Genomic DNA, 15,240 nt, shown 5'->3' on the forward strand with positions numbered 1-15,240 from the left:
ATGCCCTGTAGATGTTCCTTGGGTACCTGTGATCTCCTCATGAGCTGTTGTTGTCCTTCCTTCCTGCTCTGTAGATGCTCCTTGGGCACCTGTGATCTCCTCATGAGCTGATGTTGTCCTTTCTTCATGCTCTGTAGATGTTCCTTGTGTACCTGTGAGCCCATAGGCTGATGTTGTCCTTCCTTCATGCTCTGTAGATGCTCCTTGTGTACCTGTGAACCCATAGGCTGATGTTGTCCTTTCTTCATGCCCTGTGGATGTTCCTTGGGTACCTGTGATCTCCTCATGAGCTGTTGTTGTCCTTTCTTCCTGCTCTGTAGATGCTCCTTGGGTACCTGTGAACCCATGAGCTGATGTTGTCCTTTCTTCATGCTCTGTAGATGTTCCTTGGGTACCTGTGAGCCCATAGGCTGATGTTGTCCTTCCTTCATGCTCTGTAGATGCTCCTTGTGTACCTGTGAACCCATAGGCTGATGTTGTCCTTTCTTCATGCCCTGTGGATGTTCCTTGGGTACCTGTGATCTCCTCATGAGCTGTTGTTGTCCTTTCTTCCTGCTCTGTAGATGCTCCTTGGGTACCTGTGAACCCATGAGCTGATGTTGTCCTTTCTTCATGCCCTGTGGATGTTCCTTGGGTACCTGTGATCTCCTCATGAGCTGATGTTGTCCTTTCTTCATGCTCTGTAGATGTTCCTTGGGTACCTGTGAACCCATGAGCTGATGTTGTCCTTTCTTCATGCTCTGTAGATGTTCCTTGGGTACCTGTGAGCCCATAGGCTGATGTTGTCCTTCCTTCATGCTCTGTAGATGTTCCTTGGGTACCTGTGAGCCCATGGGCTCTTGTGGTCCTTTCTTCATGCTCTGTAGATGTTCCTTGGGCACCTGTGATCTCCTCATGAGCTGATGTTGTCCTTTCTTCATGCTCTGTAGATGTTCCTTGGGTACCTGTGAACCCATGAGCTGATGTGGTCCTTTCTTCATGCTCTGTAGATGTTCCTTGGACATCTGTGATCCTGTAGGCTCTTGTGGTCCTTTCTTCATGCCCTGTAGGTGTGCCTTGGACACCTGTGAGTCCATGGACTGATGTAGCTTCTTCTTCATGCCCTGTAGATGTTCCTTGTGTACCTGTGAACCCATGGATTGATGTGGTCTTTTCTTCCTGCCCTGTAGGCGTTGCTGAGGGTGCCCCATTCTCAGCAGTTGATGCAGTCTCCTTTATGTGTTGTGTGGTCCCTGGGGACTTGTCTGTATGTCCATAATCCTTAGTACTTTCTGACCCCCCCAGGGTCCTTGGGGTCACTGTGGTTTTCTCTGAGAACAATGTGGTGCTTCCATGGACCTCTGTACTGCTTAAGTCATGGAAAGGAGTTGTGGCCTTGTGGGAACTGACACTTTTGTTGTCTAAAGTCGTGCTCCCCTTATCTGAAGGTCTTAAACTTGTAGCAGGGACTTTTGTCACTGTTGTTCTGCTTGCTGTAGACTTAAGACATGTTGTTTTGCTCTTGGGGGTTGGAGTTGGATGTCCAGCAGTTGATCTTGTTGTTGTGTTAGCATTATCAGCAGAGCGGCTGTTCCGGATGGCTTGTTTCTGGCCTTGATCGTTGGGGCTTTGCTTGGAAGTGGGTGGAGCTTCAGGACTAGTTGTAGAGCTTCCCTGGCCTGTAAGTTTGGAGCTGACTGTAGGTTTGTGACCTGGACTGGAAGTGGTGTTGCAGCGGCGTTTCGGGGTCTCAGTGGAACTAGGGAGCTCTGTGGACCTTTGCCCTGATGGCAGAACCAACTGGTTGGAGGAAGGAGTGCTGGAAACAAGGCCTGCAGTGAGCAGAAGCAAAGGATCCTCTGTGGAGGCTTCACCCGTCCTCTGAAGTTCTTGATGTGTAACCGCGCCTGCACAAGCAGAAAAGTAAATAAGGAACCACCCCCAAGTTCTTCCCTACCTGCCGCCATCTCCAGGATGGTTCCCCGAGATCCATCTCCCCAGGCAGGTTTCTCCAAATGCCTTGCTCAGGCTGTGCACTCTGTAAATATGCTGCCTCGGTCCGGTTCTTTCTCTTCTCTACTCCTCAACTCTTAATCCGAGGTCCTTCTGGCATCTTCCCCGATGCCCCCAAGTGAAGCCTGGCTTTGTCTCAGGGCTCAGCAAATCACTCTTGCCCGTGACTTTCACTTGACACCACTGTCTGTGTGCCCATCAGCCTCCACTTCTCCTGCCGTGCCCGTCAGGTGGCAAGGCTATGGGAACAGGCCTGGGCTTGTATTTGCTTCACCTGCACTCCTTCAGAGCCCATGTGCTGATGACAGGGGGTCCTCTCCCCGGGGGATGAACTGAGAGTCAAAGGAATCATCAGAACCTCATTTCCCCATAGCACCCCAACTCTGACCCAAACCTAATAGTGTGAGAGCTGAGGTGACATTTCCAGTAGAACTTCCCACATGGTTCACAAATGAGTGAGAGGAGTAAGTACAAGCAGAGGAACAGAGGAAGAGTAGAGCAAGGAGCAGGTAATTTTACTTTGGAGGTGAAGCATGATCCAGATGAAGGAATACATGAAATGACTCAACCCTGGGGTCCCCCCCATGCCACTGGAGCCTTTACTTTACACCCCAAAAGCCAGCAGGGGGTAAATGATTGTGGCCCCGTTAAAGGGAAGAGATGTTTGGCTTAGCGGTCCTGACAGCATCAAACAAGGCAACTGGACTGTCGGAGGGCCCGGCTGGGAGTGGGGAAAGTGGATAAGGATCTTAACACCACAAGGAAGCAATACGATGGGACCTGATGAGGTGTCTCTGGTATGTGGCCCAGAGAGCAAGAACCGGGAGATCCCCTCAGGGACTGTGTCCCTACACAGCTGAGATTTCCCAGCTGTTAGCTCAAGGCAGCAACCAGAACCTGCACCTGCTCCCAATCATGGGCAACCACAGTCCACCCAGCCCCTCGCTGACAAGTAACAGTGGGGACTAGGAGCGAACACGGTGAGACAAGAGGAGGGTGATACTGAGACCCAAGTGACTCCAGGGGACCAAGATCGGGGAAGAGAGGAGGGGATGCTTCCTGTCATCCTCCCGCTGGGCCAGTTCCAGTCTCCCATTCCTTGGAGGCCTCAGGAACAGCAGCCTCCATCAGCCAGGTCCAGGCACCCAGCCCTTTGCCCCCACCCCCTCCAGACATTGTCTTCCTGGACTCTCTTCTGCCATGATCGATCGATCTCCCACCTTCCACATCAGCTCCCTCAGGAGTTGTCAACTCTGCTTCACATCTGGAGTACATGAATTTCACGGAAGAAATGCTGCCCCCAGCAGGGGCCACAGCCAACCCTTAGGGTATACTCATTAGAAGGCGGGGCCTGTGAGGAGGACATACATTCACTCTGACTCTCCTTGGAGGCTGAGAACCATTCTCAGCCCTCCCCTCTGAGGGTTAAGGCTCAGAGACAGTGCACAATCTCCTCAAGAACACCCAGCAAGTTGAGCCAGAATCTGAATGCAAGTTCTAGACTGTGAGCCCCAGCCCTTACCGGGTAGGGTCACAGCGCACAGCCTGTGGAGTGTTTCTGTCTCCCTGGGAAAGAAGGACACTGATATTTGGGAAGCTCCTGTTGTATGATGTTCACATCATTTGATTTTTGAACTTTTCCTTTGAAATCACAAAGCCAAAACCACGATCATTTTACAAGTGGGAAGGGGAAGCAGACAGCAAGGTCAGGTCATGGGCAAAGCCCAGCAGGTTCGGCACTGCAGCCCAGAGGCTCAGCTACACGGTAAGTGATTGCATAGCCAAAGGAACAGCAGCAGCTCAGAGCATCAACTCAGCCTGGCTGGACAGTCAGAGGACAAGGCTGGAGCTGGAACCCAGGCTCCGCCCCTCGCCAGCGCCACAGCCTGGCCCCAGTCCCTTCAGTACTCCAACACCTTCAACCCTGGGGAAGGAGGATGCTCCCTGCCTCAGCTCAGGGTGAGGGTTAGGAAATGAGGAATATAATAACACAGGATGAACTGCAGGCTTCAAATCAGGCCCATGCTGTGCCTTGTCACGCTCCTGGCTGCAGGGGTGGCAGAGCCCAAGTCTCCCCGTCTGCCTGGAGCAGCCCAGGGGTCTCTCCTGCACCCCCTGCCTCCTTATCTCTGTAAGAAGGCAGCCCTGTGCCTTTCTGGGTCACTTCTCCTGCAATGTCTCATCAATACCCATTTCTTAGTAGTATACTGTTAATTTCCACAATGGCAGTTTTCATCTTGTTTATTTATAGAATGGTGTGTGGCCCATAGGAGGCCCTTCATAAATATGAACTGGATGATGAATGAAAGAAAACTTTAAAACTAGAGGCTGGCCTTGTGGCACAGCAAGCTAAGCCTCCAACTGCAATGCCAGCATCTTATATGGGCACTCGCTATAGTCTCAGCTGCTTCACTTCTGATCCTGCTCCCTGCTAATGACCTGGGAAAGCAGCAGCAGATTACCCAAGCACTTGGGCCCCTGAACCCACACAGGAGGCCCAGAAAGAATTCCTGGCTCTGGACCTGGACCTTGTTCAACCCTGGCTATTACAGCCATCTGGGCAGTGAAGGAATGGAAGACCTCTCTCTCCCTGCAACTAACTTTCAAATAAGACAAATACACAAACATATCTGTACTTTAAGGCAGATGGAAACTCTTCAGATGTATCACTAACAACTGCTCATTAAGTTAAGGCAGACGTGTTGATAACCTTGAAAGATGAGAAGATGAAAGGATGATTTTGCCATATTAGGTAATTGAGGGCCTGAGATCTATGACGTGGGAAGGAGGCTTCTAGCCCCCCACCAACAGGTCTGGGCTGTCAGTCATTATTTAGCCAACAGGATCAGGTGGCAACTACATGCAGACAGCTAGGTCTTGCACTTCCATGTCTGCATCGAAACATCGTGGGGCCATAGATGGTTAGGTCCGGGATGGAGCTCTGGCAAGTCCCTGCTCCTGCAGTCACGCAGCTGAGCAGTAACTGCACTCCCAGAATGAAGGGACCATCTCCTCTCTACCCGGAGCAGCAACTTCACTTCCCTGAGAGGTTCTCACCATGAGATACTCATCTCACTTAATACAATAATGGCCCGGAAGGAACTGTCTCTCCCACCAGCTTGATTCTGTTTGAAAAGGAGGACATCAACCTAGCCACTCACACCTTGTGATAGAGGTCACAGGCCCTCACTCAGAAAGGCATTGCTAGTGCTTCTAGGGGTCCTAGTCCCCCCCCCCAAAATGGCTTACTGCATTGACAATAATGCAGGTAAATGTTCACTAAAAAGTGTGTTCAGTAGGAGCTCAATATGTGACCTAAAACTCAGACACAGGAAAAAAAAAAAACATTAAAAGAAAACTGGTGCAAATGGTTGCCAAAATTCTCAATATTATTCAGAGGGATTTATTTTTTCCATACTCCACGTACTATAGGGAGCACACATCATTTTCATCATAGAAATAAAGTAACATTCATTGTAGAAAGTCCTTTTAAGATTTTCTAAGGATGGGCCCGGCGGCGTGGCCTAGGGCCAAAGTCCTCGCCTTGAACGTGCCGGGATCCCATATGGACTCCGGTTCTAATCCCAGCAGCTCCACTTCCCATCCAACTCCCTGCTTGTGGCCTGGGAAAGCAGTTGAGAACAGCTCAAAGCCTTGGGACTCTGCACCCGTGTGGGAGACCTGGAAGAAGTTCCTGGATCCTGGCTTTGGATTGGTATAGCCCAGGCCATTGCGGCCACTTGGGGAGTGAATCATCGGACGGAAGTTTTCTGTCTCTGTCTCTCCTCCTCTCTATATCTGACTTTCCAATAAAAAAAAAATAAATCTTTTAAAAAAAATAAAGATTCTCTGAGGAACCCCGCCCCAGTGCCATCTCCAGCCCACCTGTGCCTCCCTTGGAGCTGATTGAGATGGACCCCGCATGCGTGCTGCCAGGCTGCCTGCTTCTGCCCCTGCAGTTCTGGGACTGCCTGCTCCTACAGGTGAGGATGGGGCAGACCACATCCGTGGGATATGGAAGATACCTCAGAACTGTAGCTGAAGTACTTCCTCCATGCCAATCATGCCTGTCCCTCCCCGATGGCCTCACTCTCTGTGGACACAGTGTACGCCCAGCCGCAACCCACCCATCTATCTACCCCACCCCAGACTTTGGTCCTCCCTGCTCTCTTCACTCCCTCTCCTCTGCAGGATCCAAGCACCCAGCTGCCCTTGTCCCTCATTCCACCCTCTCCTTGTGTCTTCCCCAGCCTGGCTCCAGTGAGGCCACAGCCGCATGGCATTTCCCATCCATGGTTGTCTTCCCTCTGCCCGCTGCTCTGAACAAACCTCTCTCCCTGTAGACTGCGTAGTGATTCAGGACTTGGTATCTTCCGCCCCCTGCTGGCGGCTGCTCGCGACGGAAGATGGATGGACAGTGGAACCCAAGGGAAAAGCAAAAGAGGGCAGCTCTGGTGCTCATTCCCCAGACCCTAGTGCAGGGGGAGCCAGCTGCGATCCAGGTGCAGACAGAATTCATGGTGAAGACAGATCACAGATGGCTTAAACATTCCCCAGCCCTGTGGTCCCAGCCCTCTGCCCAGTCCCCTCTAATAGCATCATGATCCTGTGCTCAAGAAAGGAGCAAAGTGCCACTTGCCATACCCCATACAGCTTTCCCAGCCTTGGCTTACGATCATCCACATGATTACTGCAAGTGACCATATCCCACCTCAGTCAGAGCCCACCACTGTATGTCAGCCTTATGAAGATTGTCCCCAACACTGCCAGCGCCTCTACACACTGGTCCTGTACTCCACATCTTTGCTCCCGGGTCCAGTCACCGTGAACTAACCCAATAATTTCATCTCACTTTGTAGAGTTGGCTTTACTCATCAATCTGGGCCAGTTCTTCAATCTTCATTTTCTCACCAAAGCTCTGGGGTGTTTTCTGGCTGGGAAATTAGCTACATGAGGATAAAATTGAGCTGGGCACATGGGGGGATGCCCAGAGCACCATCCGATGCTCAGCCGTTGCCCAGAGAGCACCAGCTGTCCAGATTGGCCTGGCAGCATCCTCCCCAACTCAACAGGCAGTGGAGATGCAGAGGAGCCAGAGTTAGGCCCAGAACCCAGATCTGCACAGACCGAGCTCCCAGGAGAGAAGCTCTCCACACTCACCCTTGGGGCAGCAGGTGGCAGGTGATGAGGTCTCCCCACCACACTCCAACTCACCCATGCCCACCCTTGGGTCAGTAGGTGGCAGGGGGCGCTTCACCTACTTACCCCACTACATCCCACCTATATACCTTGAGAAGCCCCCCTACTTTCCTGGGTCTCCCTCTTCTCAGTTATAAGGTAGGAGTGTCATTCCACACCTTGGGGGACATGGCAACACACTTGCTGTAGCCAGCCTACCAGAGCTGCCAGCCCATACAGAGTCTTGATACAAATTCCAGGAAGCCCCCCCTTGGGTAGGTGTGGCCCTAAAAACCTTGTCCTAAGGAGCAGAGAGCACAGGGTGGATTTGGTCTCTTACATCCCCTCTGGCTGGCAGATCTGAACGGCGTGCACCCTGGCCCCTGTAATCCCATGCCTGCTCCCCTTAACCCCATCTCCAGGATTGGCCATCCCAGTCACAGGTACTGAAATTCAAGCCCCTTCTGAGTTCTACACCACCCCTCCCCTGCGCAACGGCATCCCCTTTGCCCTACAAGCATCTTACCTGCCTCCAAAGAAGCTAGCAGGAGCAGGAGACAGCACTGGAAGCCAACGACAGAGCGGGGTCTGCAGGCCAGTGGCTGGGCCATGTCAGAGCTGGGTGACTGCTCAGAACCATGGGCCGGGGACCCCTCATCTTATATGGAGCCAGTTTGACGTCATGGGGGTTGGGGCCCCTGGAGAGTAAGCCTTAAACAAATGAAGCGGCCCCACCCCACGGGGGTGCCCTGATAAGAGGATACCGCAGGCTCGCTGTGTCATGGAGCTTACGTAAGGGGTGGGATCCAGGGGCAGGGAGAGAGAACTAGGAGGGAGGACTCCCGACCCAGCCCCAGCAAATGGAAGGGTTGGGCAGGGATGACTCTGGGCAGGAAGACAGTAGTTGGTAAGTTCTAGAAGGACCAGGCTGGGGTAGGCCAGGGGGCCAGGCCAGGTGGGGGCGGAGGGGAGGGGGCGTTCTGGGTGAAAGTTCACATTCCAAGCCCATCCCAGGGCTCCCTGATCGCAGCCCTCCATGGGCCTCACGCGTCAGCTGGGCTCTCCACACCCCTTACTCACACACGGGCCACTCTTGCTGCCCTGGGTGGAGCTGTCCGCAGGGATCAGGTGAAAGATCAGAGAAGGGAGAAGCCCTTACACAGCCACTGCTGCACAGGCAGGTACTTCACGATGCCCACACATGGCACAGCAAGCCATGGGGACAGCAAGGGCACGGTCAAGAATGGGAGTGCGGGGACCACCACCAAACACTTCACAGACAGCTCAGGCCAACCAGGGGCGCTGAGGCCCAAGCACAATAGAGTCACTCAGCATTTGGGGTCTTCTGCCCCTTTTGCCCTATCCACCCAAGCCCAATGAGCAGTTCTTTGCCTCAAATCCCCCACCCGTCCCTCCACAGACCTGCTCTTGGAGATGAGACCCCCTCTGCCTCCCGCCCTCCTCATGCCCAGACTAAAGCAAGCTGATATCAGCTCTAGGGCAGTCCCCCTAGTGCTGTAGCAGTCCCTGTGTCCCTGTGTTTAGGGCTAGGAGAGAAGTGCATGTACTCTAGGATCTCTAAGAGATCCCACCTGCTCCGCCATGGGCTCATTCAGTTGCTCCAGGTCTCCCCAGTGGGAGCACCCCAAGGCCTGGCTTTGCCTCTGGCACCCCAGCATCCCCCTGCACCCGGGCTGGTGCCTCACCCACAGCCCTCGCAGGTGCCTCCTGCCCTTGGTCATACGGAGGGCAGGCTAGCTTAGGGAAGCGGGGCAGCAGAACAAGTAGAGGGGCTGGGGCCTGGAGAATAGGAGGCCGGGCCCCAGGGCCAGCTGGGGTGCAGGAGAGGCTGAGAGGACTAAAACCGTGGCTCTCTCTCCTTGCCTGGCATGACTCGTGCCTAAGCCCTAGGCAGGGCTGGAATGGGTGGGAAGAGGACAGGAGGCCAAGTGTTCATTAGTACAATTGATGGGAGATTAATGAGGCTCCATGCAGACCGACCAAAACCTGACTCCTCAGAACTGGGCTTCCTGAGCCGTGCATGATGCAGGGTGGGGAGACTGAGGCCGAAGCAGACCTTACCCTGTGACTCCATCTAGGCTTTCCACTTGCTCCCCAGCCCACCCTGTGCCCAGGGACCTAGACCTCCAAGACAGAGAGGTCCAGGAGAAATGGGGCCATTTCTGAGGATCTTCTTGCTACTAAGCTTTCAGGCGGGGAAGGGGAGGCGTGCTCCTGGCATTCAGTGGGAAAAGGTTAGAGGTGCTGCTAACTCCCAGAACAGCCTCCTTGGCAATGACCCAGTCCAGCATGCCAGTCATGCCACAGTTGCAAGTATCCACTTTGGAAAACCTTTTTTGAGAAAATGATTTTCATTGTCTTTATTGATAGATGTGTTGAGAAGAGAGAGCATTTCCATCCACTGGTTCACTCCACTGATACCAGCCATAGTCTGGACTGTACCAGGTCAGACCAGGGCCCCGGAACTCAATGCGGCTCTCCCATGTGAGTGGCAGGGACCCAAGTAGTTGAGACATTAGCTGCTTCCTCCACAGGAGCACATTAACTAGTGGTTGGACTCAGGAGCACAAGTGGGACTAGAGCCCAGGCCCTCCGAGACAGGATATGCACAACCCAACCAGGGTCACTGCACCAAATGCCTGTCCATGCAACAAGCTGACTCAGTGTTTATGAATGGCTGTCCCACTCCCTCCTTTTGTAGCTACCGTTCTATGCAGAGGACCCAGACATCCAGGGCAGGTGGACCTGGGGGCAGGGAGAGACCCAAGTGGACCGGAGGCTGAGGGAGGCAGTCCCACTGATACCAAGGCTTGAACATGCTGAGCACCTCCCCCGGGAGGCCCAGCCCAAGGCTGGCAAGGCCCTCCTCTCCACTAAACACAAATGAGTCTCAGGATAGGGAAGCGACATGTCCCAGGCCACACACCTGGCAAGTGACACCAAACACAGCAGCTGGGAGCACGGTGGCAGGGGAGGACATTAGTTTATTCAGCAACATTTGTGGCCCAGAGCAGATCCCTCATCTTTCCTGGTGGAATAAAATCAGGGGGTCTAGTGGTATTCCCTATAGAAGGAGCATGAAGGGGAACCCCCCCATCTTGCTCCTGGGCCCTGAGTGGCCTCAGCTCAGGAACATCTCCAGCAGCTGGGCACGGGGTGGGAATGGGAAGAAGTCAAGGTTGCTCTGGGTCTGACCCAGACTGTGAGGCTGGGAAGGCCCCTGTGCCCATCTGACCCTAGTCCCTCCTTTGTGGATGAAGAACCACAGTCTCAGGGAGCAAAATGATTCCTGCAGGATGCAGGGCGGGGCGGGACAGGGGCCAGAACCCCTGGCAGGGGGACACCAGGATGAGGTAGAGGCAGAGACCCCAGAAATCTACTCTCTGGAAATGGCCTCAGCGGGGGCGAATGGGACAGAAGGGCCTGGGGATAAATCTGCAAAAGACCAAAGGGATGGGGTGTGGCCTTCCTGGTCCCGCCCCTTCACTTGACAAAGTGGCGCTGGCCACCGGCCTCCAGGTGACAGCTGTAAGGGGTCACAGAGCCACAGCCGCAGCCCACATGCATCTCCCTCCGGAGCTGGCAGGCCTGTGGGATGAGAGGGATTGGGGAGAGGTTAGCTGAAGAAGCCTGTGACGCTGCTGCCCAGCCCACATCCCTGCCACAGTGATCGGGACCTGCAAGTCATGAGCACCACAGTGGAGTCCCTTGTGTCAGCCCCGGCCGAAGACTAGAGCTGGGGGTCAAGAAGGACGGTTCCTGAGCACGGTTGCCAGATGGGCCATCTCACCAAAATATTTCCAGAACCACACACCCTCTCAGAGGCCACCACGGCCTCACGCACCAAGGACTTCCACTTGCACATGTGCTCAGCCTCGGACCAGCATCCTGCTGTTACCACTACCACAGCCAGAGGCATGTGCTGCTGCCCTCCTCCTAGAGCCCCTTGGGAAGCACCCACGCCCACTCCACATGATGCCGCCCCTTGCAATGCTCGGCTGTCTCCAGATGAGCACAGGAAAGTCTCTGTCAGTTTGTTTTTGCTTTTTACACAGACACTGCAAATCACTGCTCCTGCCCCAACAAACCAAGTTCCCAGTGCTTTTCCTTGGACAGAGGCAATGACCATGAGGAAGCCTGCACCTTGAACACCCATGGGCACGTGGGAGCCATGGGAGCTTCCCACCAGCCGCTGGGACAGATGCCATCATGCTCGTTTAATCCAGCATTCAGCAACCTCGTCTGAAGAGCCATAACATCGCCCTGGAGTGTATCACCCAGCTGCAGTGAGTCGTGCAGCACCTGGCACACACTACTCACCCTGTGAGTTTTGGTTAGCCTTGTTAGTAAAGATTCTGAAGCACAGAGAGCTAACTAACTTTTACCAGGCCACACAGTTACCACGGAAGGATTGAGATAAAAAGCCCTGACCCAGCATAGACCGAGCTCACCTGGAGCCTCCAGGGGCTGCTCTGTGCCATCTCTCACCCAGTCTCTTTCTCAGAAGCCTCAGCCACCACCCCTGCCAGGCGTGTTTCTCTCAGCTGTCACAAATGCTCCTTCCCCTCAAGTACCCTGTCACTCAACATAGCAGGCCATGCCACACCCCCCAGCCTGACTCTCCCTCCAGGCCCAGGTGCCAGCCCCACAAGATGACAGCTTCACTCACCATCTTGACCCCGTACATCAGGCCGACAATAGCGGCCACCAGCGTGAGGGTGATCAGCACGATGGCCCAATCTGGAATGGAGCTCTTCTGGGGCTTCAGGTCTGAGGAGCAAAGGGAGGGATGGTGACCAGAGCAGTGAGACCCCATTCCTTCCATGGCCCCCATGCCCCTGGACCGTGTCTGTCTGCGACTCTGATGTCCATGTGGCTCTGAGTCCCTGTCTCTCTACGTGTGTCCTGTCATCTGGGAACAGGTGGCCCACTTGCCTCTTCTCCAACTCCTGGGTACATGGCTGCTGTCCTCTTTCTGAGCCGGCTCTGCTGCATGCCGGTCTGCTTCTGTGATGCCTCTGCACAGTGAGGGTCCCCCCACCCCAGGCCCTCTCCCCAACATCCTCCCTGATGTTGGTCCCTAGCAGCAAACCAGAGCTTGCTGCCCAGCTTCCCTTGGCAGTCTCCCCTGGTTCCTCACCCTAACAGTGAGTGGCATGGGGCAGAGGGAGGGGTGTGGGGCAGGGCATGCTCTGGAAGGGATGGAATAGCCCCATAACAGTGGGATTTCCCTACCCGGCTCTCACAGCCATGAAAGAGCTTCTTACCTGGCACAGGGCTAAGCATGGGGGAACTGGTGGCCACAGCAGTGGAATGCCCTGATGCAGCCACATTGGATGCAGATGTCACAAGCACTGTTGGAACACACCCAGGGGCTGTGGTGGGAGAGACCCTTCTGAGAGGGCAAGGCAGCAAGGGCTGGGAGAGACCCACGCCAGAGCCAAGAAGGAACCACCACTAGCGCAAGACCAAGCAAAAACCTGACTAGGGTAGCTTCTCAGCAGAAAGCAATGGACTGATCTTTTGAAAATCAAAGAACTGAGCACAGCCAAGACAGTCTGAAGGAACGATAGAGCAGGACTTGCAGGGTCACTTAGCACCTGGAACCCGAGGGAGACCAAACACATCAAAGACTGGAATGAAGCCCAGAGGGACTCACACAGGTGTGGTTGTCACTTCCACCCAAGGCAATCTCACAAGTCAATGGGCAGGAAATGGAGAGGTCTTCGCAATGAGAGGTCTAGGCTAACAGGATATCTCTAAGACAGGAAGTGAACTTGGACCACTGCCTCCCTGCATGCACAGAAATTCAGACAAGTCACATGTTTCAGTGCAAAAGTTAAATGGTGAAGTTTCTGGAAGAATGGAAGGGGCATATTGTCATGATCTCAGAGTAAGTAAAAAAAAATTTTTTTAAGTCTCAGGCAGGTATGAAAAGTACAAAGCACTAGAAAAAAAGTTCATCAACTGGAGGACCTCTGGGGAGCCTCAGACAAAGATCCTGCCTCTAGTGACGCCGGGGACACTGCTGGGCTCTTGGCGCAGGCAGTTCCAGCACTCCCTGGCAACGGATGGGGGTCACAGGAATCTCACCTGGTGCTGGGGACACCGCTCCAGGAGCTCCAGGCCTGGGACTGCTGGGGTAAGCCCCGGAGGGTGGAGCAGCTGTTGAAAAGCTTCCAGAGACAGAGGGGAGACCCCCAGAGACAGAGGGGAGACCTGTAGAGGCAGAAGGAAGGTCCCCAGAGAGAGAAGGAAGACTGCCGGAGACAGAGGGGAGACCCGCAGAGACAGAGGGGAGACCTGTAGAGACAGAGGGGAGACCCGCAGAGATGGAGGGGAGACCCCCAGAGACAGAGGGGAGACCTGTAGAGGCAGAAGGAAGGTCCCCAGAGAGAGAAGGAAGACTGCCGGAGACAGAGGGGAGACCCCCAGAGACGGAGGGGAGACCCCCAGAGACAGAGGGAAGACCCCCAGAGACGGAGGGGAGACCCCCAGAGACAGAGGGGAGACCCCCAGAGACAGAGGGGAGACCTGTAGAGGCAGAAGGAAGGTCCCCAGAGAGAGAAGGAAGACTGCCGGAAACAGAGGGGAGACCTCCAGAGACAGAGGGAAGATCCCCAGAGACAGAGGGGAGACCCCCGGAGGCAGAAGGGAGATTCCCAGAAACAGAGGGGAGACTCCCAGAGACAGAGGGGAGACTCCCAGAGACAGAGGGGACACCCCCGGAGGCAGAAGGGAGATTCCCAGAGACAGAGGGGAGACCCCCGGAGGCAGAGGGAAGACTCCCAGAGACGGAGGGGAGACCCCCAGAGACAGAGGGAAGATCCCCAGAGACAGAGGAGAGACTCCCAGAGACAGAGGGGAGACTCCCAGAGACAGAGGGGACACCCCCGGAGGCAGAAGGGAGATTCCCAGAGACAGAGGGGAGACCCCCGGAGGCAGAGGGAAAACTCCCAGAGACGGAGGGGAGACCCCCAGAGACAGAGGGAAGATCCCCAGAGACAGAGGGGAGACTCCCAGAGACAGAGGGGAGACTCCCAGAGACAGAGGGGAGACTCCCAGAGACAGAGGGGACACCCCCGGAGGCAGAAGGGAGATTCCCAGAGACAGAGGGGAGACCCCCGGAGGCAGAAGGAAGACTCCCAGAGACAGAGGGGAAATTGGCGGAGATGGAGGGCAGGTCTCCAGACACGACATCCAAATTCCCCACTGAGGTCAGCTGCGCTGTTGGACATAGAACAAAAGCATTGAGATGGGGTCACCAGTGCTGGCTGTCTCCATGGGGACAGCACCGATATCCCCCAGATTTCCTGCCTAAGCCCCAGGCTGACCGTGTCCAGCCAAGGCCTGCAAGCCCAGGAGCAGCAACAGCACGGCGTCCATGTTGCGGGCGGCAGTGTACCCAGCCAGGGCCATCAGCGCGGCTCTTTAAAGGGTCTGAGGCCCATTACAAGTCCCTGGAAAGCCAGGCGTGCCGGGGCTTCCATCAACACGGGATCGCAATTCCCAGGGAGAGGCTACCAAGCTGTCCTGGGGATTAACCTGTCCCAGCCTGATCCCAGGAAGCCAGCAGCAGTGAGGAGGAAAGTGAGTAAGACTGTGGGGACTCCCCCACCTGGCCCTTGGGTTCTTCCTGACCAGGGCCCTCCTCCCCAGAACTGAGCCAGTCCTGGGGACAGGGAGACCCTCATGCCATCCCCTGAGATCCCTGCTTCTGTTCAGGGACAGCACAGAATCCCAGACTCCAAAGCTTGGCCACTGTGTGCTATCAACGGAGTCTGCGTTTCTTTGCTCACAAATCAATCTGGCAGGTTTGTGCTGGGCAATAAAGGAAATGCCATTAGTGATAAGCCTGGCACACGCATCGCAGTCAAGGTTACGGGGCTGGGAGGGACACCGGCAAGGAAGGAAGTGGAGATACTTCTGCTCTACTCGGAAGAAGACCGCACTGCCTCAGACTGACTGTGGCCACCCCTGCCCCTGCTCCAGCCTTGCAAGCTACTGTGATTGTCACCCATTCTCCCTTCCGCTGTGGCCCCTTGTCCT

At 54.9% G+C, this 15,240-nt stretch overlaps 1 protein-coding gene across 1 annotated transcript; it reads right to left on the minus strand.

Moving 5' to 3' along the window:
* Positions 1-10,553: 10,553 nt before the first annotated feature.
* On the minus strand, positions 10,554-12,152 carry LOC131481837 (uncharacterized). The gene is made up of 2 exons (XM_058672262.1): positions 11,861-12,152; positions 10,554-10,779 (listed from the first exon to the last, which is right to left on the minus strand). The coding sequence occupies exons 1-2, from the start codon at positions 12,023-12,025 to the stop codon at positions 10,675-10,677; spliced, it is 270 nt and encodes an 89-aa protein (XP_058528245.1). The 5' UTR covers positions 12,026-12,152; the 3' UTR covers positions 10,554-10,674.
* Between the last annotated feature and the right edge of the window lie 3,088 nt (positions 12,153-15,240).

Source organism: Ochotona princeps, chromosome 1 (genome assembly GCF_030435755.1).
Source record: "Ochotona princeps isolate mOchPri1 chromosome 1, mOchPri1.hap1, whole genome shotgun sequence".
Lineage (NCBI taxonomy): Eukaryota > Metazoa > Chordata > Mammalia > Lagomorpha > Ochotonidae > Ochotona > Ochotona princeps.